Source organism: Macaca mulatta, chromosome 3 (genome assembly GCF_049350105.2).
Source record: "Macaca mulatta isolate MMU2019108-1 chromosome 3, T2T-MMU8v2.0, whole genome shotgun sequence".
NCBI classification, from domain to species: Eukaryota; Metazoa; Chordata; class Mammalia; order Primates; family Cercopithecidae; genus Macaca; species Macaca mulatta.
The window spans coordinates 95,900,302-95,925,325 of record NC_133408.1 but is presented as its reverse complement, the minus strand read 5'-3'; the positions used below and the strand labels follow the sequence as shown (position 1 = coordinate 95,925,325).

At 42.7% G+C, this 25,024-nt stretch overlaps 1 protein-coding gene, 1 long non-coding RNA gene, 1 other non-coding gene and 1 pseudogene across 3 annotated transcripts; 2 read left to right on the top strand and 2 right to left on the bottom strand.

Moving 5' to 3' along the window:
* The first annotated feature begins 568 nt into the window (after window positions 1-568).
* Window positions 569-1,706, top strand: LOC694131 (ADP/ATP translocase 2 pseudogene; annotated as a pseudogene).
* A 5,115-nt stretch (window positions 1,707-6,821) lies between these two features.
* LOC144339874 (uncharacterized) lies at window positions 6,822-13,971 on the bottom strand. The gene is made up of 3 exons (XR_013415410.1): window positions 13,833-13,971; window positions 7,583-7,672; window positions 6,822-6,935 (listed from the first exon to the last, which is right to left on the bottom strand). It is a non-coding gene; the product is annotated as an uncharacterized LOC144339874 (long non-coding RNA).
* Window positions 13,972-16,298: 2,327 nt separating this feature from the next.
* On the top strand, window positions 16,299-16,405 carry LOC114677318 (U6 spliceosomal RNA). The gene has a single exon (XR_003728584.2). It is a non-coding gene; the product is annotated as a U6 spliceosomal RNA (small nuclear RNA).
* Window positions 16,406-19,784: 3,379 nt separating this feature from the next.
* LSM5 (LSM5 homolog, U6 small nuclear RNA and mRNA degradation associated) lies at window positions 19,785-23,453 on the bottom strand. The gene is given in 5 exon segments (NM_001257816.1): window positions 19,785-20,359; window positions 20,751-20,823; window positions 21,690-21,717; window positions 22,311-22,406; window positions 23,375-23,453. Coding segments are annotated over 5 exon segments (276 nt in total). The 5' UTR covers window positions 23,421-23,453; the 3' UTR covers window positions 19,785-20,326.
* Window positions 23,454-25,024: the final 1,571 nt, after the last annotated feature.

The window sequence follows — 25,024 nt, the reverse complement described above, 5'->3', positions numbered from 1 at the left end:
GCTTAGAACAGTGCCTAGCACAAGGAAAAAACACTCTAAATGTCACCTACTTCATATCACTTTGATGGTGGCTGTGAGCCAGGACAAGTCCCCAAGTGCAAAACTTTAACACCACACCACGTGTTTCCTCTGCCCGTTGCATACAGTCATGCCTATCTGTCCTAGCCTTGCAGAGCTACTCGAATGAGAATGTGAGTGCACAATTTCCGAGTTGCAGGCCACCCACTTTGTCAGTCGATTGCACAAAGTAGCTGGGTCCCACTGCTCAGGTGATAGCACTCTCACTAGACTCAGTCATCTTATTCCTCCCTAACAGCATCAGGGTTATTCATGGAGTTTCAAGAATTCCTCAGGACACAACCTTGATTTGACTTTAAACCAGATCAGAAGTCCACTTTTCTATCAAGTGTCATTGACCCATGACGAATAGATTATCAAAACCATAAAGGTAAAAAGTAATTGATTTAGGAGTTTTTATTTGTTAAAAGAATGGAAATATTTTTTGCATTATATTTTTGTTTTATCTTGAGCAGTCAAAGAAGAGAGATTGGGAAGTTATAAAGGGACTTGAGGAAAAAAATGAAGCTTTGGAATTTGACAAAAACTAATATTGTTGCCCCACAGCCCTGGCGTGAAAGCTAGTTCCCGGCCCAGTCCTGTCCTGCAGCAGCCTGCCTCCTCTTTCCTTTCAACATGACAGATGCCGCTGTGTCCTTCACCAAGGACTTCCTGGCAGGTGTAGTAGCAGCAGCCATCTCCAAGATGGGGGTAGCACCCATCAAGAGAGTCAAGCTGCTGCTGGAGGTACAGCATGCCAGCAAGCAGATCACCGCAGATATGCAATACAAGGGCATTATAGACTGCATGGTCCATATTCCCAAGGAGCAGGGAGTCCTGTCCTTCTGGCACCGTAACCTGGCCAATGTCATCAGATAACTTCCCCACCCAGGCTCTCAACTTGGCCTTCAAAGATAAATACAAGCAGATATTCCTGGGTGATGTGGACAAGAGGACCCAGTTTGGGAGCTACTTTGCAGGGAATCTGGCATCAGGCGGTGCCGCTGGGGCCACATCCTTGTGTTTTGTGTACCCTCTTGATTTTGCCTGTACCTGTCTAGCAGCTGATGCAGGTAAAGCTGGAGCTGAAAGGGAATTCTGAGGCCTCAGTGACTGCCTGGTTAAGATCTACAAAACTGATGGGATTAAGGGCCTGTACCAAGGCTTTAACAAGTCTGTGCAGGGTATTGTCATCTACCGAGCTGCCTACTTAAGTATCTATGACACTGCAAAGGGAATGCTTCCTGATCCCAAGAACACCCACATCGTCATCAGCTGGATGATCGCACAGACTGTCACTGCTATTGCTGGGTTGACTTCCTATCCATTTGACAGCGTTCAATGCTGCATGATGATGCAGTCAGGGTGCAAAGGAACTGACATCATGTACACAGGCACACTTGACTGCTGGAGGAAGATTGCTGGTAATGAAGGAGGCAAAGTTTTTTTCAAGGGTGCATGGTCCAGTGTTCTCAGAGGCATGGGTGATGCTTTTGTGCTTGTCTTGTATGATGAAATCAGGAAGTACATGTAAGTTATTTCCTGGGATTGTTCCCGCTATGAACAGTCATGTTGTATTATATAATGTATCTTGAGCATTCTTGACAGACTCCTGGCTGTCAGTTTATCAGTGGCAACTATTTACTGGTTGAAAATGGGAAGCAGGCTGGATGCGGTGGCTCACACCTGTATTCCCAGCACTTTGGGAGGCCGAGGCAGGTGGATCATGAGATCGGGAGATCGAGACCATCTTGGCTAACATGGTGAAACCCCATTTCTACTAAAAATACAAAAAAATTGCTGGGCGTGTGGCACACGCCTGTAATCCCAGCTATTCAGGAGGCTGAGGCAGGAGAATCCCTTGAACCTGGGAGGTGGAGGTTGCAGTGAGCCGAGATGGCATCACTGCACTCCAGCCTGGGCAACAGAGCGACACTCTGTCGCAAAAAAAAAAAAAAGAAAAAAAAGAAAAAGAAAAGAAAAAAAAAAGAAAATGGGAAGCAATAATATTCATCTGACCAGTTTTCTCTTAAAGCCATTTCCATGATGATGATGATGATGATGATGATGATGGGACTCAATTATATTTTTTATTTCATTCACATCTGATAAATAACAAATTTGGAGAAATAAAAATATCTAAAATTTTTTAAAAAACTAATCTTGTTTGTTTGACCTGGTAAGGGATGGCAGGCAGGGTAGGAATGAATGGTGCACAACCCAGTAGAGTTTTTAAAAAGGTAGCGTTGTCAAAACGTGTTCTAAACAGTACGTTCATCTCTATTTGAAATCCGAAGGCACATTTTGTAGATAAAACTGAATTATTTTCATAGGGGCAAATACCCATCATGTGACTTGAAACACTGCTGCTCAAGATCCTTGCTGCATTTTAGAGTTTTAGTGCCTTGGGTTATTCTGTTCCCACTGCCTGGAATGCGTTTCCCCCTAGCAGGAAAATATTAACGTGCAGCTCCATGATTACCTCTTCAGGAAAGCCTCTCCTGACCTCTCCCGGGGGAGCTGATCACACTTCCCCTTCCCTTTGTGCACCCACGGCACTTTCTTTCCACTCCTCTGTACAGCGCCTTGCAGCTGAAAGGGCGTGCCTGTGTCCTCCGTCTAATTAAGAACATTTTTGCTAGCTTCTCTTGCCATTCTTTGTGCTGTCTCTAAACAGCACTGGCGTATAATGGGCACTCAACATACATAAGAGGCCATAGATCAGTTTGTTTCAAATGAACCCATATGTTAAATAAGTTAAGTTAAGGGCTGGATTTAAATCAGACGCTAGAAGTGTCTCACCCTTGCATTGTCCACTTTCAATGAACCACTCCACGAATGAATGATTACAAACATAAAAAATGAAAGAAATCACGTATCTGTGAGCAAATCAGGGACCTGTGGACGGGATTATCTGGCTGGTGCATCCCAGACCTGTTGTTCTTCACCTCCCTCTGGCTGTCCACTCTCCAAGAAAAGCAGAGTTATAATAACCCTAGCCTTCAGATCCTGTTGTTGCGGCAGCTCTCGTTAAAGTTTTGTTGATGTAACAACCAAATGTAATGAGTAGACTTGGCTTGAATCCTAATTCAGAAACCTACTGTAAAAACACAGTTTTGAGACAACTAGGTAAATATAATCCAGCTTTAATCCTGGGTATTAAATAATATGAATGAATTACTTCTAATTTTATTACATATAATAATGGTATTGTCCTATAAGAAAATATGCTTATATTTAAGAATTGTATACAGAAGTATTTAGGGATACAAAGATATATTGGCAGAGATTTCCTTTAAGAGACTACAGCCGGCCAGGCACGGTGGCTCACGCCTGTAATCCCAGCACTTTGGGAGGCCCAGGCGGGTGGATCACAAGATGAGGAGATCGAGACCATCCTGGCTAACATGGTGAAACACCACCTCTACTAAAAATGAAAAAAAAAAAAAAATTAGCCGGGCGCGGTGGCGGGCGCCTGTAGTCCCAGCTACTCAGGAGGCTGAGGCCGGAGAATTGCTTGAACCCGGGAGGCGGAGCTTGCAATGAGCCGAGATTGCAACACTGCACTCCAGCCCGGGCGACAGAGCAAAACTGTCTGAAAAAAAAAAAAAGAGAGAGAGACTACAGCCAAGCCGAGTGCGGTGGCTCACGCCTGAAATCCCAGCGCTTTGAGAGGCGGAGGCGGGCGGATCACGAGGTCAGATCAAGACCATCCTGGCTAATACGGTGAAACCCCGTCTCTACTAAAACTACAAAAAATTGGCCGGGCATGGTGGTGGGCGCCTGTAGTCCCAGCTACTCGGCAGGCTGAGGCCCAAGAATGGCATGAACCTGAGAGGCAGAGCTTGCAGTGAGCTGAGATCTGGCCACTGCACTCCAGCCCGGGCGACAGAGTGAGACTCCGTCTCAAAAAAAAAAAAAAAAAAAAGGCTACAGCCAAAAGAAAGAACAAAAGAGAGAAAGGACGGGCAGAGAGAAAAAGGGAGGGAGAAAAGGAGGAGGAAGAATGAAAGATGAAGCAAATATGGCATTATGTTGATCCCTGTAGAATATAGGAATAGGTATTTTCTCTAGTTTTCTTAATGTTTAAATATTTTCATAATAAAACAGGGTTTCAAAAGGCTTTCTGGGAAAGTAAATGTAAAGGAGTTGATAAAAATAATGTTAAACATCAGCAAAGTCTCAGGATACAAAATTAATGTGCAAAAATCATAAGCATTCGTATACACCAGTAACAGACAAACAGAGAGCCAAATCATGAATGAACTTCCATTCACAATTGCTTCAAAGAGAATAAAATACCTAGGAATCCAACTTACAAGGGATGTGAAGGACCTCTTCAAGGAGAACTACAAACCACTGCTCAGTGAAATAAAAGAGGACACAAACAAATGGAAGAACATACCATGCTCATGGATAGGAAGAATCAATATCGTGAAAATGGCCATACTGCCCAAGGTTATTTATAGATTCAATGCCATCCCCATCAAGCTACCAATGAGTTTCTTCACAGAATTGGAAAAAACTGCTTTAAAGTTCATATGGAACCAAAAAAGAGCCCGCATCTCCAAGACAATCCTAAGTCAAAAGAACAAAGCTGGAGGCATCACGCTACCTGACTTCAAACTATACTACAAGGCTACAGTAACCAAAACAGCATGGTACTGCTACCAAAACAGAGATGTAGACCAATGGAACAGAACAGAGTCCTCAGAAATAATACCACACATCTACAGCCATCTGATCTTTGACAAATCTGAGAGAAACAAGAAATGGGGAAAGGATTCCCTATTTAATAAATGGTGCTGGGAAAATTGGCTAGCCATAAGTAGAAAGCTGAAACTGGATCCTTTCCTTACTCCTTATACGAAAATTAATTCAAGATGGATTAGAGACTTAAATGTTAGACCTAATACCATAAAAACCCTAGAGGAAAACCTAGGTAGTACCATTCAGGACATAGGCATGGGCAAAGACTTCATGTCTAAAACACCAAAAGCAACGGCAACAAAAGCCAAAATTGACAAATGGGATCTAATTAAACTAAAGAGCTTCTGCACAGCAAAAGAAACTACCATCAGAGTGAACAGGCAACCTGCAGAATGGGAGAAAATTTTTGCAATCTACTCATCTGACAAAGGGCTAATATCCAGAACCTACAAAGAACTCAAACAAATTTACAAGAAAAAAACAAACAGCCCCATCAAAAAGTAGGCAAAGGATATGAACAGACATTTCTCAAAAGAAGACATTCATACAGCCAACAGACACATGAAAAAATGCTCATCATCACTGGCCATCAGAGAAATGCAAATCAAAACCACAATGAGATACCATCTCACACCAGTTAGAATGGCGATCATTAAAAAGTCAGGAAACAACAGGTGCTGGAGAGGATGTGGAGAAATAGGAACACTTTTACACTGTTGGTGGGATTGTAAACTAGTTCAACCATTATGGAAAACAGTATGGCGATTCCTCAAGGATCTAGAACTAGATGTACCATATGACCCAGCCATCCCATTACTGGGTATATACCCAAAGGATTATAAATCATGCTGCTATAAAGACACATGCACACGTATGTTTATTGCGGCACTATTCACAATAGCAAAGACTTGGAATCAACCCAAATGTCCATCAGCGACAGACTGGATTAAGAAAATGTGGCACATATACACCATGGAATACTATGCAGCCATCAAAAAGGATGAGTTTGTGTCCTTTGTAGGGACATGGATGCAGCTGGAAACCATCATTCTTAGCAAACTATCACAAGAACAGAAAACCAAACACCGCATGTTCTCACTCATAGGTGGGTACTGAACAATGAGATCACTTGGACTTGGGAAGGGGAACATCACACACCGGGGCCTATCATGGGGAGGGGGAAGGGGGGAGGGGGGAGGGGTTGCATTGGGAGTTATATCTGATGTAAATGATGAGTTGATGGGTGCTGATGAGTTGATGGGTGCAGCACAGCAACATGGCACAAGTATACATATGTAACAAACCTGCACGTTATGCACATGTACCCTAGAACTTAAAGTATAATAATAATTTTTAAAAAAAGAAAAAAAAATAATGTTAAACAATCTTTGGATTCATTTCATTCCTGTAGTTTTTCCCAGGCTTCTGAGAGCCAGCCCTTGAAAGCTTCATTGGCCACAGACATCTGAACCAACTTAAGAGCAGGAATTCCCCTGAGGCAAGCTGTTGCAAATTTTCTTGCTTTGGAAAATTCTGGCTTGTCTCCACTCAGCTCTGAATCCAGGCCCAAACCAGCCTCCAACCTGGGCAGAAGAAATCTTCTGTATGGTCTGATCTCATTCACTAGGACGCTATGGCTTGCATTTGTGCCTGTATCCGTTAGCCTTAACCAAGAGGGTTAAATAAGATGGCCTACTCATGCAAATAGCCAGGTAGGTGGTCTACGACTGGTATGGCAGCACCACTATTGCCTTCTTCTTTTTCCTCTGCAGCATTCATCTCATCCTCTACCACTTCATCCATACTTCATTGGCCACGATCTTGTGACATGATTCTTACATGATTAAACTTTGCTGCAATGGAGGCATAGAAATGTAGTCTTTAGCTGGGCAGCCATGGAAGGAAAGAGTTTGAAAAATGGAAGCCAACCAGCCACTTCTGACACCATGCCCAAGCAAGAAAAAAAGCTATAATCCTCTGTGCATATATTTTTCCTGGGGGCCACTTAGAAAGAGGTAGATGGTCAAAGGCAAAAAGCAGGTGACCAGGACCCCCTACAAAATGGTATATTAATATCACTTCTATTGGTGGTCTTTCTGCTGGGCTTTCTGCTGACACCAAAATGTGGGTCTGCATCCTTGCTCTTATCTCCATCAGGGAGAGCGTGCCTGAGAATGGAAAGAACAAGGAGGAGAGCAAGGTGAAGAGATGGAGAGACTGCATCCTGATGACATCTTTAGAGCCCATGGAGCTAGGAATGCCAGGAACTGGAAGGTTAAACTACATGAACCAATAAATATACCCCGTTTTTTCTTAAAAAAAAATACAGTTTGACCTTTGTCACTGTAACATGTCACCTGCATAATTGGAGAAGTCTTGAGGATGGGAGCTCTGCAAAGGCAGGAAGATAGGAGGCGCTCCAGGCACTGCATCTGTTGCCAGGAGTGAAGAAACTCCCTCCTGTGGAGCACCTACTGCCCACCCCGCACCGTGGGGTGCTCTCATATCACATATATTTCATATATATATTAGCCCTTATATATTATATCTATAATATATATTATCAAATACATTATTTCATATCATTCTCATATAACCCTGAAGTACATGTTACCATCCCTATTTTGCAGAGTAGGGCACCGAGGCTTACAGATATTAAGTAACTTCTCCAAGGTCACACAATTAAGAAATGACGAAACAGGTATTAGAAGCCAGATTCCCCCACCCCAGCCCCAGGCTGCCTTTAAATTCCTCCCTGGGCCCTCTTCCTTGCAGGCTCCTGTCCCATCTAAGTCCCTCCTCGTGATCCCCTCACGTCATTTGTCTTCTGCTGCTGATTGTCAGCATTTCTCAAGGTGCCAGGGGCTGTGAGTTGGAAGAGGCGTCAGTCTGAGTAGTAATCCACCTGCAGGGAAGAGATGGCTCTTTAGAAATAAACTAGAAATGAGTATCTCTATGATACCAATGGGGAAAGTGCAAGAGTTCGGACACAAGTGGTTTCAGCCTCTGGGGTAGAGGAAGGTAATTTTATCCGGGGTAACCCAACCATCACCATCCAGTCACAGAGGTGGAGTGGCACAGCCAAGAGCTCTGAATCAGGTTCCAATGATCTAAGCACCAGTTCCAGCACAGCCCCTGAGTCGCTTATCAAGTCAACGCCTCTCTTTGAGCCCAGGTCTCCCCACCTACAAAGTGAGGGACTGGGCCTAGAGGTGATGTAAGCTCCCTTCCAGCTCATCCCACTCTGAACCCATGCCTTGAGAAACCACAGATCCCAATGCAGGCTTGTGTCATCCTCAAGCACCAGTCACTGGGACAGCTGGAAGTCCTTGGGTGAGGTGCTCACCTCTCAGAGTTCATTTTCCCAACACAGGTGTCAGGTGGAATAGAAGAAACTAGGTGTCTAAGGATGCTCATTTATGGTTTCTATCACAAGGGAAAATTCCTTGAGCATGTACAATCCCCACCTGTGGTGATGTGAACACCCAACCTGGATCCAGGAAAACACCTGAGCCAAATTACTCCACTGAGCATTTCCCTTCTTCCTCAGCCCTTTTTCACCCTCCTGATGGCACAGGCTGCCGCTTGCCTGACTCAAGTTTCTCCACTAACTAAAATGTCACACTTCTAGCTGCAATCAGCAAGAGACACTCTCCAGGCAATTCAGTATAGGAAAAAATAAGGGCCTTCCCACTTCTTATTACCCTCATGAGATGCTGACTGTGGAGCTGGCTAAAACCAATGACAAATAACAGGGTTTCTATGAGGAAGTATGAATGGGACCTATGGCCCAAGAAGCAGCAATTATGGACACAAAAAAATGCATGAAAGGAGGTAAGTAGAGTCCTTCCCAGAGAACAGAGGAGGCAGGAGAGCCCATGACCCACATCTGAGTCACTGCACCCCATGGTCATGATCTTCTATTCTAGTACATTTCCCTATTGTTATAGCAGATACAATGATAAATTATTTTATAGGATGCCACAGCTCTTTTTGGAAAGCAGTGTAGATGTAAAAGCCAGCCAGGAAGTTACCAGCTGATATCCAATGATGAAGGAAGAGGGATCCAGTTAGCCCTCATGTCAACATAGAAAGTTATTCAAGTTAAAGCATTTCACATCTATGAGCCCTTTGGATCTCCAGAATAACTGTGTGGAGTAGGAAAGGCATGAGTTATTGCTTTGGCTTAAAAGATGAGGAAACCAAGACCCAAAGAGGGAAAATGGCTTGCCGGAGCTCACTCAGTCTGTAGCATTAGGGCTTCTACACCAGACCATGATTCCTCTTGAAGTGGCTTTTAGTCTGATGGTTTTCAAGTTTGTTCTCATTGAAACAGAAGAGAAAAGGAGAAGGAAGCAAGGAAAGCAAGGAGCATTATAGCTTTAAAATGATTAGCTACAGTGGCCGGACGCAGTGGCTCATGCCTGTAATCTCAGTGCTTTGGAAGGCCAAGGCAGGAGGATGGCTTGAGTCCAGGAGTTACAGACCAGCCTGAGCAAGACAGTGAAACCCCATTTCTACAAAAAATACCAAAAATTAGCCAGGCACATGCCTGTAGTCCCAGCTAGTCAGGAGGCTGAGGCAGAAGGATGGCTTGAGCCTGGGAGGCAGAGTTTGCAGTGAGCCAAGATTGTGCCACCACACTCCAGACTGGGCAACAAAGCAAGACCCTGGCTCAAAAAAAAAAAAAAAAATTAGTTGCCATATCCAAAACTGCTAGATTCCCACAGGACATTAAGTCAGAGCAATACACAGATGTGGGGACAGGCTCCCAAGTTCCCAAAGGCTCCCAATTCACCTCAGATTCCAAACACAGCATGGCCAGCAGTCATGGGGTACCCATGGTTAGAGGGAAGAGGGAGAATGCCTGAGCCCCAAGGACACGACCCCTCACCAGAGGTCAACCTTCCCTTCCCCTGACTGAGGCCTCGGGCCCTGGGCTGATGTGCTCTTCCACTGAAGTGCAGACAATCAAAGCAGAGAGTCAGTGCTAGAAAGGAACCCAAACATTCAACTTCACTCTTGTTTTATAGGTAAAAAAGTTGAAGCCCTGAAAGAAAAAAGAGTGGCTTACCCCAAGGTTACACAGTCACTTGGTGACAAACTCAAGTTTCCTAATTGCCCTTCTATCTCCCTTTCCAAACTGTTGACCTCCCTGCTTCTCCTGTGTGTGGCTGACACAGTCCCCACACTCCTTCCTATCAAGGGGCCCAGGGGAAAATAGTGGGCCCAGAAGATACATGGTTTACATCTGGAAAGCTGTGCAACTCTTGTTATTGGTTTGGTTTTGGTTTTTACTTAACCCCTCTCCTCTCCAGGGGAGGAGATTTAGCTTTGTCAAGCAGAGTCACTATGTTCTCCCGGGATCTTTACTCCTTTCTGAACTCATGCTGTTTTTTGAAGCCACTTCGTCATACCTATGACTCTTTATTCCCCTGTGATAAAACCTCCAGACCTCTGAAATCATCCCTTCATCCTGGCTTCCAAAGCACTCTCCTCTAAATTCACCAGGTAAGGCTGAATAGGTCTGAACCTGCAACCCCCAAAAGATTCCCCGTCCTCCTCGTAAACCAGATGGTGCAAACAGATCCTTTAAAAAAGAAAATCCCTTAACTCCACCCTCCAGAAGTTGCCAAGGCTCATTCTGACTCAGGCAAACCCAATTTTCAGATGCACCTTGTATTCCAGCTACTCCACATCACTCACAGCCCCTAATGCCAAATCCTTCACATCTCCCTTCCTATTCCTTTTGTCCCTCTTCTCTGCCTGACAAGTACCTGCTCCTTTGCCAAGGCCCAGCTCAAGGATCTCCTCTTCTAGGATGCTATGTCAGTCTGGCCCAGCAAGGTTCAGATAAAGAGACTTTAATGAAAGGATTGCTCACAAAGATAAAGGCAGTATTAAAAAATGAACGAGGAACTGTGAGGCCCCCAGACAATGGCAAATGTGGGAAGCCATTACTACCCCAGGACTGAATGGGATTAGGAGAGGAGACAGTGTTACTAGAGCCCTTTGAGAGCTAAAGACTTCTTTGCTTTAATAAAATAATAGGTCGGGCACGGTGGCTCACGCCTGTAATCCTGCACCTTGAGAGGCCAAGGTGGGTGGATCACGAGGTCAAGAGATCGAGACCTTCCTGGCCAACATGGTGAAACCCCATCTCTACTAAAAATACAAAAATTAGCTGGGCGTGGTGGCATGTGCCTGTAGCCCCAGCTACTTGGGACGCTGAGGCAGGAGAATCGCTTGAACCCAGGAAGCAGAAGTTGAAGTGAGCCGATATCACGCCACTGCACTCTAGCCTGGTGACAGAGCAAGACTCTGGCCTGAAAAATTTATCTCAATAAATAAATAAATAAAATAATAATTATTATTATCAGATAATATTTGCTGTAATTTAAAAAAGAAAGAGCTACAGACCTCTTGCCAGAGCTTAAAAGGAAAAAAAAAGAAAGAGAGCTAGAGACAAGGAAGAGGAGCTGCCAGTATGTGCTGTAGTCATGGGGAGGTTCAGCCACTGCTGAGACAGAGCGCTGAAGCAAGAACGTGCCAGAGAAGAAATGCTCCAGCCATTCTCTCTTCCCACCCTCTGATCTCCCAACCTGTCACCAGAGAGCAACTGAGCACAGGCCGCACAGTAAGCTGGATTCAGCATCCCAGAACACAGAGCAGGGAATGGATGGGCAGACAGAGAATATCTAGCATAGAGGTCTTTCCTGCTTCCCCCTCCCACCACAAGCAGAATCCAGCCCTCTCCTCTTTACAAGCTGAAAAGGCTAATGTATTCATGACATATCACATGTAGGGAATCTCTAGCTCCCTGGCCAGGCAGTGAGCTTCTGGAGGGCAGGAACAAAGTGGTACTCAATAAATGATTGTTTTATTAATGAATTAATGAGAGCCATGAACATATTTTGAAATCTTCTACCTCTTTATTTCACTTCCCTTACTATCTTACACCTAGTTGCTTTGTGAGTTCAATTATTTTCCAATTAATAAAGCCCGCATTCTTAGTCACCATCTTAATTCAACAAATATTATGATCCCCTGTGCCCCAAGCACTGTGCTTTGTGTAATAGAAGATTTAAAAATAACTAGGGGATGGGAGCGGTGGCTCACACCTATAATCCCAGCACTTTGGGAGGCCAAGGTGGGAGGATCATGAGGTCAAGAGTTCGAGACCAGCCTGACCAACATGGTGAAACCCCGTATCTACTAAAAATACAAAAATTAGCTGGGTGTGGTGGCACGTGCCTGTAGTTCCAGATACTCGGGAGGCTGAGGTAGGAGAATCACTTTAACCCAGGAGGTAAGATCATGCCACTGTACTCCAATCTGGGTGACAGAGTGAGACCCCATCTCAGAAAAAATAAAAATTAAAAAAAAAAATAACTAGGGGTTCTATTCTAGAGGTAACTGTTATGGACTAAATGACAGCTCCAACTGTTGACAAGGAATTGCTGTGATGGAAAACCTGTAAAAATGAGTTGATTCAGAGGCTCTTTAAATAATAATAACTAGCACCATTTATTGAGCCCTTACTGTGTAACTGAAACTATACTGGATGATTTACATACCTTATATTTGTCAATCGTTACAACCTTGAGAGGTGCTTATTATTCCCAATTTATGAATGAAGGAATTGAGGCACCTGCCCCAAATCACATGATTAACAAATCAAGGTAAAATTAGAGTCAAGGTAAGTCTGATTCTACCGCCCATGTTTTCATTCACAACACTACCTGCTGAAAGACAGTATTTCACAATAGAAAAGGCACCTCATATAGAAAATATAAAATAAATGAATGAAAAACAGATTCCTCTTTTGCAAAAAAAAAAAAAAAAAAAAGAGCTGGGGAAGTGTTAAATAGTGGTATATTTAACCCTTTACCTTGTGGTGTGATCCAATAGTAAGTTCAGCAGAGTAGGAGACCAGAAACCTGAGTTCAAATGAGGCTCTGGGGAAAACTAAAAAGCTTTGGCTCCAGCAACTAGCTGCCTGCCTAGTTCCACAGTGCCCTCTTGTGGTCAGCTGTTGTCATGCATGATTTTTCTTAAATTGAAGAATGAAATGTCTAATAAAGATAAGATTCAGTCAGGGTCGCTCCTGGATAAAGTAGATGAGATCTGTTTTCTGACCACTCTCTATTGCAGCCTCATGCCCACTAACCTCAACTCCTTGTGACTGAAGTACACAGAGCGTGAATTTGGGTGTCAGGCTGATCTGAGAAATACCAGTTCTACTTCTTGGAGAAATGTCGGCCAGGAGGCCTGCTGTCTTCCAAGAGTGGTACTCATAGAGCACCAGGACCCTGCTAGAGCTCCCTAGCTTCTGCCTCTGATCTTCCCAGATAACAGCCAGAAGCCCACTTGCATCACTGCACTGAGGGCCAATCGACCACACCAGCCAAACTCAACATACTCAGATGATGGTGGCCCATACTCTAGTCTATGGTCCAAGAGTGTAATAGGATTTGTTTCCTTTGAAACCAGGACTGTGCATGGTATGAACTGCTTGAGGCTGTTATTTTTCTAGGACAGAGTAGCTACTCAAGACAGTTTCACAGTATAAGAAAAGCCTCTATGACCTGTCCCATATAAGCATTGAGTAGTGATAGAGGGCTGAGGGACCCCATAGAACTTTCTGGAGGAAGAAACATTTGAGTCTAGTCTTGAATACAAGTAAACCAAGTGAAGAGAAGTTTGGAGATAAGGCTCTTCCCATAAAAGTCCAACATGAGTAAAGCCAAAGGCCAAAGAGGAGAAACAGTCAGTGTTATAAATTCTGTGCTATGAAGGCAAGACTGAGATGTGGTTGAGAAGGTCAATAGGCACCCCTCATGGTAACCTGTTAAGGAACCTGGCCTTTCATCGTATAGAAGGTAACTTACTGAAAGGTTTGAAAGCCAGCCAAGTGCAGCGGCTTAAGCCTATAATCCCAGCATTTTGTGAGGCCAAGGCAAGTGGATCACCTGAAGTCAGGTATTCAAGACTAGCCTGACCAACATGGAGAAACCTCGTCTCTACTAAAAATACAAAATTAGCCAGGCATGGTTAACTCATACCTGTAATCCCAGCTACTCAGGAGGCTGAGGCAGGAGAATCGCTTGAACCTGGGAGGCAGAGGTTGCTGCGAGCCGAGATCGCACCATGGCACTCCAGCCTGGGCAATAAGAGCGAAACTCCGTCTAAAAAAAAAAAAAACAACCAAACATGGCATGACCATAATCCTGCATTTTAGATCAATCAGTCAGTTGCTCTGATGGTCTGATGGCTGGGATGGACAGATAAAACAAGGTAGAGATGGGAGGCAGGCAGGAAGGCAGAGGAGGTTTTTGTCTTCGTACAGCAGAAACTCGAGGGCTATTGGAGTCTTGAGGGAGCCAATAATTAGCACTCCTGTTCCACAATTGAGTTCTGAACCAACTGAGAACAAAGGCAAACTAGTAAACAGACAGTGATCACTGTTAGTACTGACACAGGCTAAGTGGATGATGTCTTATATCTACAGACTGTAGTTAACTTCTTTGTTTGGAACGCCAGAATTATCCAGATGTACCCACCAAACCACAGGCATCAGTGACCACCGCAGACTTCTTCATGTGGAAGCAGACACCTCTAAAACTTACAGGAAAAAGCAGAGCAGAACCCACACTACCTTGAGCAACTCAGTCTGCATGTCTCTGGGCATAAAACAGAGAGAGGGCAGATGTGTTACACTAATTAATCTTTCATGTAGAAGAAAACATCAGAGGTAGAAAAGAAGCATTATTCCCTTACATTCCCCATCTTTTTGTTCTTTTCACCCACTGAACTTAACCATTAAAGCCATAGAGAAGAACACAGTCTATCACTCCCAAATCCAACTGCTATTGGGATCACTGGAAGGAGTTTAGATTTTGCCCCAAAAGGCTCTGAACGGAGTCAGTATTAAGGCAACTCCAAGGCTTCTGTAATTCTAAATCTGAAAATTCACTCCATTTCCCATCCCAAAGCACGCCCCACCACATGGTTGAGGCGGGAAATTAAAAAAAAGTAAACTTAAAAAGAAAAAGAAATAAGTTTTCCTGTATTAGGCTGACTTGTCCCAGAGGCAGCAACAGGCATGGCCCAGACCCAGGGAGTCTTGATATTATCTAATGTGCTCTGGAAACTCTCCCAGCATTCCCTCAACATAGGGAAAAGAAAAACAAATTTTCCTTCGTTTTATGGAATGAGTTCATAGATTCCTGTTCTCTGTAACTAGTGACATCAAATATTCTATTTTATCTAAGCAGTAGAGTGAAGGTCATGAGCCTCTGAGCAGGCCTGAGTGATGGCCACCTGGGCACCACAGTGAAGGTTATAGGATAAGCCCATGCTTAGGCAAAACCTAGATAACAGATATCTGGGTTGATTGGCAATGGTCATGTGTAATCCTGAGTTACGATCTGCTACAATTTGATTAACTGTCTTTGTCCTGCCTCTGTATCCCTGCTTTCAGGCCACTGTAAGCTTGCTTCAAGCTAGCCACCCCATTTTGTGAAGTGTGCATAAAAGTCAAGTGCTGTCTTTGTTCTGGGCCCAGTCTTTGGACGTTAAGTCTGCAGGGTCTGAGTGCACTCAATAATAAATATATCCTCCTGTATACACCTCAAGGTCTCTCTCTGGTCCTCCTGATCCTGCAACATGGTCTGTGATGGCTAATTTTAGGTGTCAAGTTAACGGGATTAAGGATATCTAGAAACCTAGTAAAGCATTATTTGGCTGTGTTTGAGGGTGTTTCCAGACTACTTTAGGGTGTGAGTCTGAGTGGACTAGGTGAGATGCACCTTCAACGTGGGCCAGCATCCAGTTGACAGAGGGTCCAAAGAGAACAAAAACAGAGAAAAGGCAACATGTCTGTCTCCCTCCTAGAGCTGGGACAACTCTTCCTTCTCTGTCCTTGGATATCAGAACTCCTGATGTTCTGATGAAGTTGTCCTCTGAGGACAGAGAAGGAAGAGTGATCCCAACTCTAGGAGACCTCTGGACCCCAGGACTTACACCAGTAGCCCCCTGGGTTCTCAGGCGTTCAGCCTCAGACTGAGAATTTTATCATCAGCATCCCGAGTTCTGAGGTCTTTGGACTTCGACTTAGCCACATCAAGGTTTCCAGCTTGCAGACGGCCTGTTTTGGGGCTTCCCAGCCTCCATAATAGCATGAGCTAATTCTCCTAACAAATCTCCTTATATATCTATATACATATACTATTGGTCGTCTCTGGAGAACCCCAACTAATACATGGTCTAACCTGGCATATCAGCACACTAACATCCAATAATAAAACGCCAACAACAGAGATGCCCAAATCTACATGTAATCCTCTCCCATTATCAAATTTACTGGAATTCAATAATTAAATATCTTTCCAAATCAAAGTCCAAACATGTTAAACTCCACTAGAATTAAAATCCAAAACTAAATACCCTTATTTTTGTGAATTAAGAATCAACAAGCCTGGGCAACATGGTGACACCCTGTCTCTACAAAATATTAAAAAATTAGGCCAGTGCTCGCTTCGGCAGCACATATACTAAAATTGGAACGATACAGAGAAGATTAGCATGGCCCCTGCGCAAGGATGACACGCAAATTCGTAAAGCGTTCCATATTTTTAAAAAAGAAAAAAAAAAAAAAATTAGGCCAGGCACAGTGGCTCACAACTGTAATCCCAGCACTTTGGGAGGCCAAGGCGAGTTGACTGCTTGAGTCCAGGAGGTTGAGACCAGCCTGGGCAATATGACAAGACCCAGTCTCCACCAAAAATACAAAAAATTAGCCAGGTGTGGTGGTGTGCACCTGTAGTGAGGGAGGATCACCTGAGCCCGAGAGGTCGAGGCTACAGTGAGCCATGACTGCTGCACTCCAGTCTGGGTGACAGACCCTGTCTTTTTAAAAAAAAAAAGATAAAAGGTAGCTGGGCATGGTGGCATGTACCCGTGGATCCAGCTACTTGGGAGGCTAAGGTGGGAGGACTGCTTGATCCCAGTGGTTTGAAGCTGCAGTGAATGCTGATCACACCACTGCACTCCAGCCTGGGTGAGAGAGCAAGACCTTGTCTCAAAACAAACAAAAAATGTCCAACATTCTTAAGTTAAATGCCCCAAACAATCTTCCCCAAATCCTTATTCTGTTCAGTCTTAACCAGAGAGGGTTTTGATGCTTAGGTGGTTAAAGTCCTTTCAGCAGCCACAACCCAAGCTGTCACTCATGGGAAAGCAATTCTTTTAGGGCCTCAGAAGTTACATTAGATATGCCTCAGATACATCACTTTTTAAAAATTGAGATGTAATTCATGTAACATGAAATCCACCCTTTTAAGGTTACAATTCAGTGATTTTTAGTATATTCACAAGGTTGTGCAACCATCTAATCCCAGAACATTTTCATCACCCCAAAAAACAAACCCGTATCTATTAGCAGTTACTAATATAGTTGTCTATTTCTGTAAATTTGCCTGTTCTGGATCATATAAATGAAATATGTGGTCTTTTGTGTCTGGCTTCTTTCACTTAGTATAATGTTGTCACAGTTCATCCATGTTGTAGCACACACAAGTATTTCATTCATTTTTACAGGTAGATAATATTCTATTGTACGAATATACCACATTTCATTTATCTATCCATCCATCGATGGACATTTGGGTTGTTTCCACTTTGGGGCATTAGGAATAACGCTGCCGTGAAAAGTTCACACAAGTTTCTATGCAGACATGTTTTTAGTTCTTTTGGGTATGAACTGAGGAGAGAGGTTGCAGGGTCATATGGTAATTCTATTTAACTATGTGAGGAATCATCAAATTATTTTCCACAGTGCATGCATCATTTTACATTCGCACCAGCAAAGTACTGGGGCTCAAATTTCTTCATATCCCAGTCAATACTTGTAACATTCCTTTTTTATCATTATAGCCATCATATAGCACCCATGAAATGGTGTTTCATTGTAGGTTTTGAGACAGGGTCTCACTGTAACCCAGGCTGCAGTACAGTGATGCAATCATAGCTCACTGAAATCTCAAACTCCTGGGCTCCAGCAACTCTCCTTCCTCAGCCTCCCAAGTATGTAGGACTACAGGTGCACACCACTACACCTCACTAATTTTTAAAAATTTTTGGTAGAGACGGGGTCTCACTATATTGTCCAGGCTGGCCTCCAACTGGCCTCAATCTATCCTCCCACCTTGACCACCCACAAGCACTGGGATTACAGACATGAGTCACTGCACCTGGCCTAACTCCTAGGATGAAAAAAGGAAGAGCTTGGGTATGACCATTAGCTCCCCTAGGATAGCAAATAATAAAGGAGTGGAAAGAAGCAGGTGTTACATCATTTACTCACCACCAAAGGGAAAGATACAACAGTGGAAGGAAAGCATTGCCCCCAAGAGTTAGAAGCAAAGTGTGGGGCAACCAGCACATACTGTCTCCTGAGAATCAACTGTTAAATCCTTGAGAATTTTGCAAACCAGTTGTTAAAGCCACAGTAGCTTGAAATTAGCCAAGGCAGTAGTACTGACAACATGTAAATCAGAAAAAAACTACAAATCAGTGCTTTGTGTTTTGGAAAATAAAGTTGGATCCTTTTTCCATGTGGTAATACTAAAATTCCAGATAGATTCCAGATTTAAATCAAATGCAGAAAACATAAAGTGCCCAAAGAAAAGTATAATCAAAGCAAAGGTCCTTCCAATCCACGCGGACCAAATACAAAAACCATAATGGCCTAGGTCAACATGTAACTACATTAAAATACATCATTTATGTCAAAAATAGCACTAAGTGGCAAACTACAAACTAGGGAAATTATTAGCAAAATACATGACTAAGAGAAACCCATCAAGAATTCTTACAAATTAGTAAGAAAAAGACAAACATCAATGGCAAAAGCCTCATCGGGTAAGTCATTTACAAAATACAAATGAGATCAAAATTAACCAAAGTGCTGGTGGCTCATGCCTTTAATACCAGCACTTTGGGAGGCCGAGACAGGTGGATCACTAGAGGTCAGGAGTTCAAGACCAGCCTGGCCAACAAGTTAAATCCCCATCTCTACTAAAAATATAAAAATTAGATGGGAGTTGTGGCACCCACCTGTAATCCCAGCTACTCGGGAGGGTGAGGCAGGAGAATCACTTGAACATGGGAGGCAGAGGTCGTGTTGATATTGCAACACAGCACTCCAGCCTGACTGGAGGTTGCAGTGAGCCGAGATCATGCCACTGCACTCCAGCGAGACTCTGTCTCCAAAAAAAAAAAAAGGAAAAGAAAATTTTTAGACATGCCAGGTTTTGCCTGTAAAAATGGCAAAGAGGAGAGAAGGTAGAACACAGCTAATGTTGGGAAGGATATAAATAGTACTATGAAAGACACCTGGCACAAATTTTTTTTTTGGCACAAAGTTTTTCTTGGCAACACAATATACACCCTTTGATCTTACACATTTTTTAGTTTATTCTAGAAAAATAAAAATGTATAAAGATCTAGTTAGACTACTGTGGTAAGAATAGGCTAAATAATTTATAGTAAATCCATTTATGTATACATTAATGTTGAAATATTTGACATGGAAAGATATTCACCATTTAAATTCAAAAAATGGCTTAAGTGGAGAGTAAAACATCAGGATGAACAAGTAAAATAAAATGTGTACTGAGAGTGGACTGAGAAAGTCTATGAAGACATACAGCAAAGCATGATCAACCTTCTCCTTTTTGCTTACTTATAATCCTACGATATGTGTATATTACCTGTTTGTTTTTAATAGTTCTTTGACTTAATTTATACAGTTCTATGATCTTATTATCAGTTCCTTGATTTTACCTGAGTCCTAGAGTTCTTAGCTGTTTTTGGTATCCTTTACCTTAAAGCTCTGTCTCCACTAATTTCCTGGCAATTCAGTAATAATTACATTAAGGTAATAACCCTCTGAACCAATTTTATAAACAAATAGATAAAATTTGTATCTTTAGGGAAATTCCAATAGATAATGCCCGCATTTCTACAATGTGCATATATTACCTGTATATTGTTTGTTTTCAATAGTTGTTCATGGAATTTGAAATCAGTAGAAAAATCCTCATTACAAAACAACAGCATTTTAATTTAATTTTCTAAGTGATCATTTCCAGTTGTTTAAATGCACCTGTTCAAATCAAAGTTCATCATTTTGTTTGGAACGACTTTTGTTTGAGAATCAAATGGTCATGTAAATGAGAAAGCAAATAAGCATATAATGACAGAAAAGTAAGTGGCAAAATAACCACAATCTTTGTTCCACTGGCTACTGCAGTACAATAAATAAAATGACAATTAACCAAAAACACCTTTATTTTCGTCTTCAAAGAAGCTCTTTTCTTCTTTTTCCAGGATAATCATGATTAACTTACAAAAATGGGTACACATCTTCAAAGCACTTCCCTTTAACGGGAAACTTAGCTTTATGGGATTTAAACATTAGAAGGTGGGGGAAAAAAATTCCATTTTCTTGTCATTAAAAGACAAAACAGAATCTAGCTAAGTCAAGAAAACTCATTCACACTTCAGGTCCTTCTCCTCCAGGAACCAGCTGCATAAAGAGGAAAAAGAGTTTATTAGTAACACAACAACCATGTCATCTAAAAATCCCTTGCTCTTCCTTAAGCCACCTTTGCCTGTCCCCTGCGCTCCACATTCCCATTTTCTCCAGATTGTCAATATCTATTCACAATTTCCAACATCATCAATTAATACTTACTATCTCAACAGCGATTAAAAATTCGAAGCAAACTAACCTTTAGACCCAATGCCTCTTCAATAGCTGAGCTTTAGGGCCCTGACCACAGAGAACACCCTTCCCATCTTACGCACCACTGGGCCATGATCATTTAGTTAAGCAAGCAACATTAAGGTTAGTTCTATAATCACTGCCCCAGAAAAATGGGCTCCCATCTAAACAAAACAGTTTCAATGTGTCTTACCATTGTTATATTATTTCCATTTAGCAAAATCTGATCTAATTTAGTAATCCTTCTTCCTTCTGGTGTGATTTCACTAAATGAATAGATAAAATACAGTCAGGATAAACAGTGAAAATCAAAGCCAACATTTTGGAAATACTTTCCCTCCCTAAAAAGGTGATCCTTGTATACAAATTACTCTGAGGTTGGGCAATTATATCGACAATTTTCAGTTACAAAGGTTATCCACTAGGTAATGTAACCTTCATTAAAAGCAACAGAATGAACTCACTGACCTAAGATCCACATCTGTCAGACAGAGCTTCATAAAAAGAAGCCAAAGCTTGCCCAGGAAATCAAATATGAAATGAAATGTTTTTTGGGTTTTGTTTTTTTTTTAAGAGACAGGGTCTTGCTCTATTGCCCAGGCTGAGTACAGTGGTACAATCATAGCTCACTGCAGCCTAGAACTCCTGGTTCACGGGATCCTCACCCTCCAGAGCAGCTAGGACTACAGCTGCCCCCTACCATACCCAGCTAATTTTTAAATTTTTTATAGAGACAGGGGTCTCCCTTTGTTGGCCAGGCTGGTCTCAAACTCCCAGGCTCAATCCTCCTCATTTGGCCTTCCAAAATGCTGGGATTACAGGGGTGAGCCACCATGTCCAGTCTAAATGCTCTTACTATCAGTTCCTTGATTTGACCTGAACCCTAAAATTCCTAGCTCTTTTTTTTATCTTCTACCTTAAAACTGTGTCTCCACTAATTGTCTAGGAGTTTACTAATAATTAAATTAAGGTAATAACACTGATCCAATTTTACAAGCAAACAGATAAAACTTCTATCTTTAAGGTTATTCCACCAACAGGTAATGTTTTCTTATAAATAATTTTACTCAAAAGTAGTAAAACTATCTTTAATTAAGAAGAGATTCCCCCCCAATTCTTTAACACTACTCACAACTCAGTGACATCTTCCAGTACCATATCTGAAATTTGGTGTTAAGAAAACAAATAGAGAATTTACTCCAGCTTCTGCCTTTGTTCAGCTTTTCTTTTCTTTTCTTTTGAGACAAAGTCTCGCTGTGTTATCCCAGCTTAAGTGCAGTGGTACACTCACACCTCACTGCAGCCTCCACCTTTTGGGCTTAAAGGATCCTCCTGCCTCGGTCCCAGAGATTAGCTGGGCCCACAGGTGTACGTCACCATGCCCAGCTAATTTTTGTAATGTTTGTGGAGACAGGGTTTCATCATGTTGCCCAGGCTGGTCTCAAACTCCTGGGCTCAAGCGATCCACCCACCTTGCCCTCCCAAAGCGCTGGGATTACAGGTGTAAGCCACTGGGCTCGCTTGTTCAGTTTTAATTATAATGTTTAACACAACGGCTCAAATTCAAAATGTTTGTTGTTGATAGGAACTTTACCGTCTTTCAATACATACCTCTTAAAACATTATCATAAGTTCCCTGAAAATGAACTGATTTTATTATAATAATCACAAATATACTGATTGTCTATAGTTCTTACGTTATTAAATACTTAAGAAAAACCTATACCACCACCACCACCTTTTAAAAGGATACTGACAAAGTCATCAAATCCTAGAAGAGTACCAACAATTTCCTTATCACTCTTCATCACAATGTGAATTCTTGATCCTATACATTTGTCCACAAGCTCTGAGGAGGGAAAAAATATTATTTTACCATTCATTATTTCAACAAATATTTGAGTGCCTACTGGCACTCTTACTTGCATATAGTGAAAGAAAAACCAGGAAAAACATTCATTCAATAACTTTAGGTCTTATAATACAAATCTCAGTTTAAGCACAGCATCTGGCGCCTAATGAGGATTCCAAAAGAGTCTGTGGCATGAAGGAATGAAAACTTTTCAATCACGGCCACGACCACTAGTTCAATAACTCTTCACCAGCTACAAAAACATAAGAGGAGATAGGTATAATTATATTCACCGGAAACTTTGTCACTGCTTCCCTCCCCCAACTCTGTCTATCCTCTGTGCTCTGACGGCAGCTTGAACATCTCTTTAGCCAGCCTAGCATTATGTAGCAGGATGTCTACTTGTCCAGTATTCTCTCCTCCACTGGCTTGTGTGCTATTTGAAGGCAATGGCTATGGTTTAAGTTTATCGTTGAAAAATGCCCAGGCACGGTATCTCGTGTATAGATACTCAGTTACTACTTATTGAATGAATAAATAACAGAGCTAGTTTCCAGATTCCTCATTTAAGGCTCATTCCGGACCAGGGTGTTAGTGTCAACCATATACATAACATGGTCTATCTAATCTGGGGATCTTAAAAGCCAGGTTGAGAAGTTGGCCTACTACCTATCACACTGCAGAGGCGGGCTCACAACAAAGGAGGCCGACAACACGTTCACTAAATGTGGACCTTCTCCAGTGACGGTCTGCTTTGAGGAGTCAGAAATCCTTGCCCGGAGGAGCCCGACCACGTTAAAGAGCAGGGGCGGCCTGCTGCCTTGAAGACTTGGAGCCGAGAGTCGAACCGCATTTGGTCCTATACATTTCCCCACACTCGGCCAGGGCCTGCCTCGGAACAGCCCCTCGGCCCCTAATCCTGAACTTCAGCTCCCGGTTCCTGCTCCCCAAAGGACGGCGATTACCTAACGGCAGCAGCTGTGACGGGTTGGTAGTAGCGTTAGCCGCCATGGCTACGCCGGAAGTGGCCTGCCTTCATCGACGGTGGGACGACTTTGAAAAGCGCGCTTCCGCTTTTTGCGCAGCCCATACAGGCTCGACCAATCTGAGGCCGAGCGTGCGATCTAGTCTATCGCGTGGGTCGCGTTCACTGCCTTTTTTCCCAAGCAAGTGAGATCCGGTGAAATATTTCCTGCTCACTGGACATTTTACCATCTCGGCAGATACCGATTCTGCCCTCGAAGTTTTGGAGAGACGTTGAAGATATTTTGCCTTATGAATAAATTGTTCCTGTAACCTTTGAGTCGTCTTCCCCCGTAAAGTTGCATTTCCTCTCAAGCCAGAATCTTCAAACCAGTATAAATCAATTCGTATTTCCTGCCATCAATTAACTGTTACATTTTTCTTCACAACTACTCATTAAAGAATCTATTGTTACTTTTTAAAGTCCAGTGGATTGAAAGTCTGAAACTAGCCTTTTTAAAAAACTTTTCTTTAGTGGGGATTTAAAATACGTTTTTTAAACTTTTTACTACAAACTTTTTACTACAAAAAAACAGCAAATTATCGGCCCTAGTCTGTTTTATATTTGTATCCTAGGAAGTTAAAGCTAAACAGTCTAGGTCAGGCGCAGTGGTCACGACTGTAATCCCAGCACTCAGGGAGGCTGAGGCGGGCAGATCACCTGAGGTCAGGAGTTCGAGACCAGCCTGACCAACATGGGTGAAACCCCGTCTCCACTAAAAATACAAAAATTAGCTGGATGTGGTGGCGTGTGCCTGTAGTCCCAGCTACTTGGGAGGCAGAGGCAGGATAATTGCTTGAACCCGAGAGACAGAGGTTGCAGTGAGCCTAGATCATGCCACTGCACTCAAGCCTGGGCAACAAGAACGAAACTCTTGTCTCAAAAAAAAAAAAAAAAAAAAAAAAAGGCCGGGCGCGGTGGCTCACGCCTGTAATCCCAGCACTTTGGGAGGCCGAGGCGGGCGGATCACAAGGTCAGGAGATCGAGACCACGGTGAAACCCCGTCTCTACTAAAAATACAAAAAATTAGCCGGGCGCGGTTGTGGGCGCCTGTAGTCCCAGCTACTCGGGAGGCTGAGGCAGGAGAATGGCGTGAACCCAGGAGGCGGAGCTTGCAGTGAGGCGAGATCGCGCCACTGCACTCCGGACTGGGCGACAGAGCAAGACTCCGTCTCAAAAAAAAAAAAAAAAAAAAAAGCTAAGCAAGAAATTCATCGTTCTTATCTTTTTTGAGCAGCCACAAAGAACGTCATTCGTTAAGCACCCATCATTCCTTCATAGACTGAGTTCCTCAAGGCTGAGAATGATGGGAAGCAGTAGTTTACATGATTAAATTTCTTCGTTTTGATTTAAATGACTTTGGTTCAAATACCATGGTCAGTTATTTGACAATGGGCAAGTTATTTTAACTTTTTAAGTTTCAATATACCCATTGGAAAAAATGGGGACAATAGTATCTACTCATAAGATTAATGTGAAGATTAATTGAGATAATCTATGAAAAGTGGTCAGCATAGGACCTGGCACATAGTAAGCCCTTTTAAACGTGAGCTGTTATTACTTATCCTTGTTTCCTAATACATGATGTCTG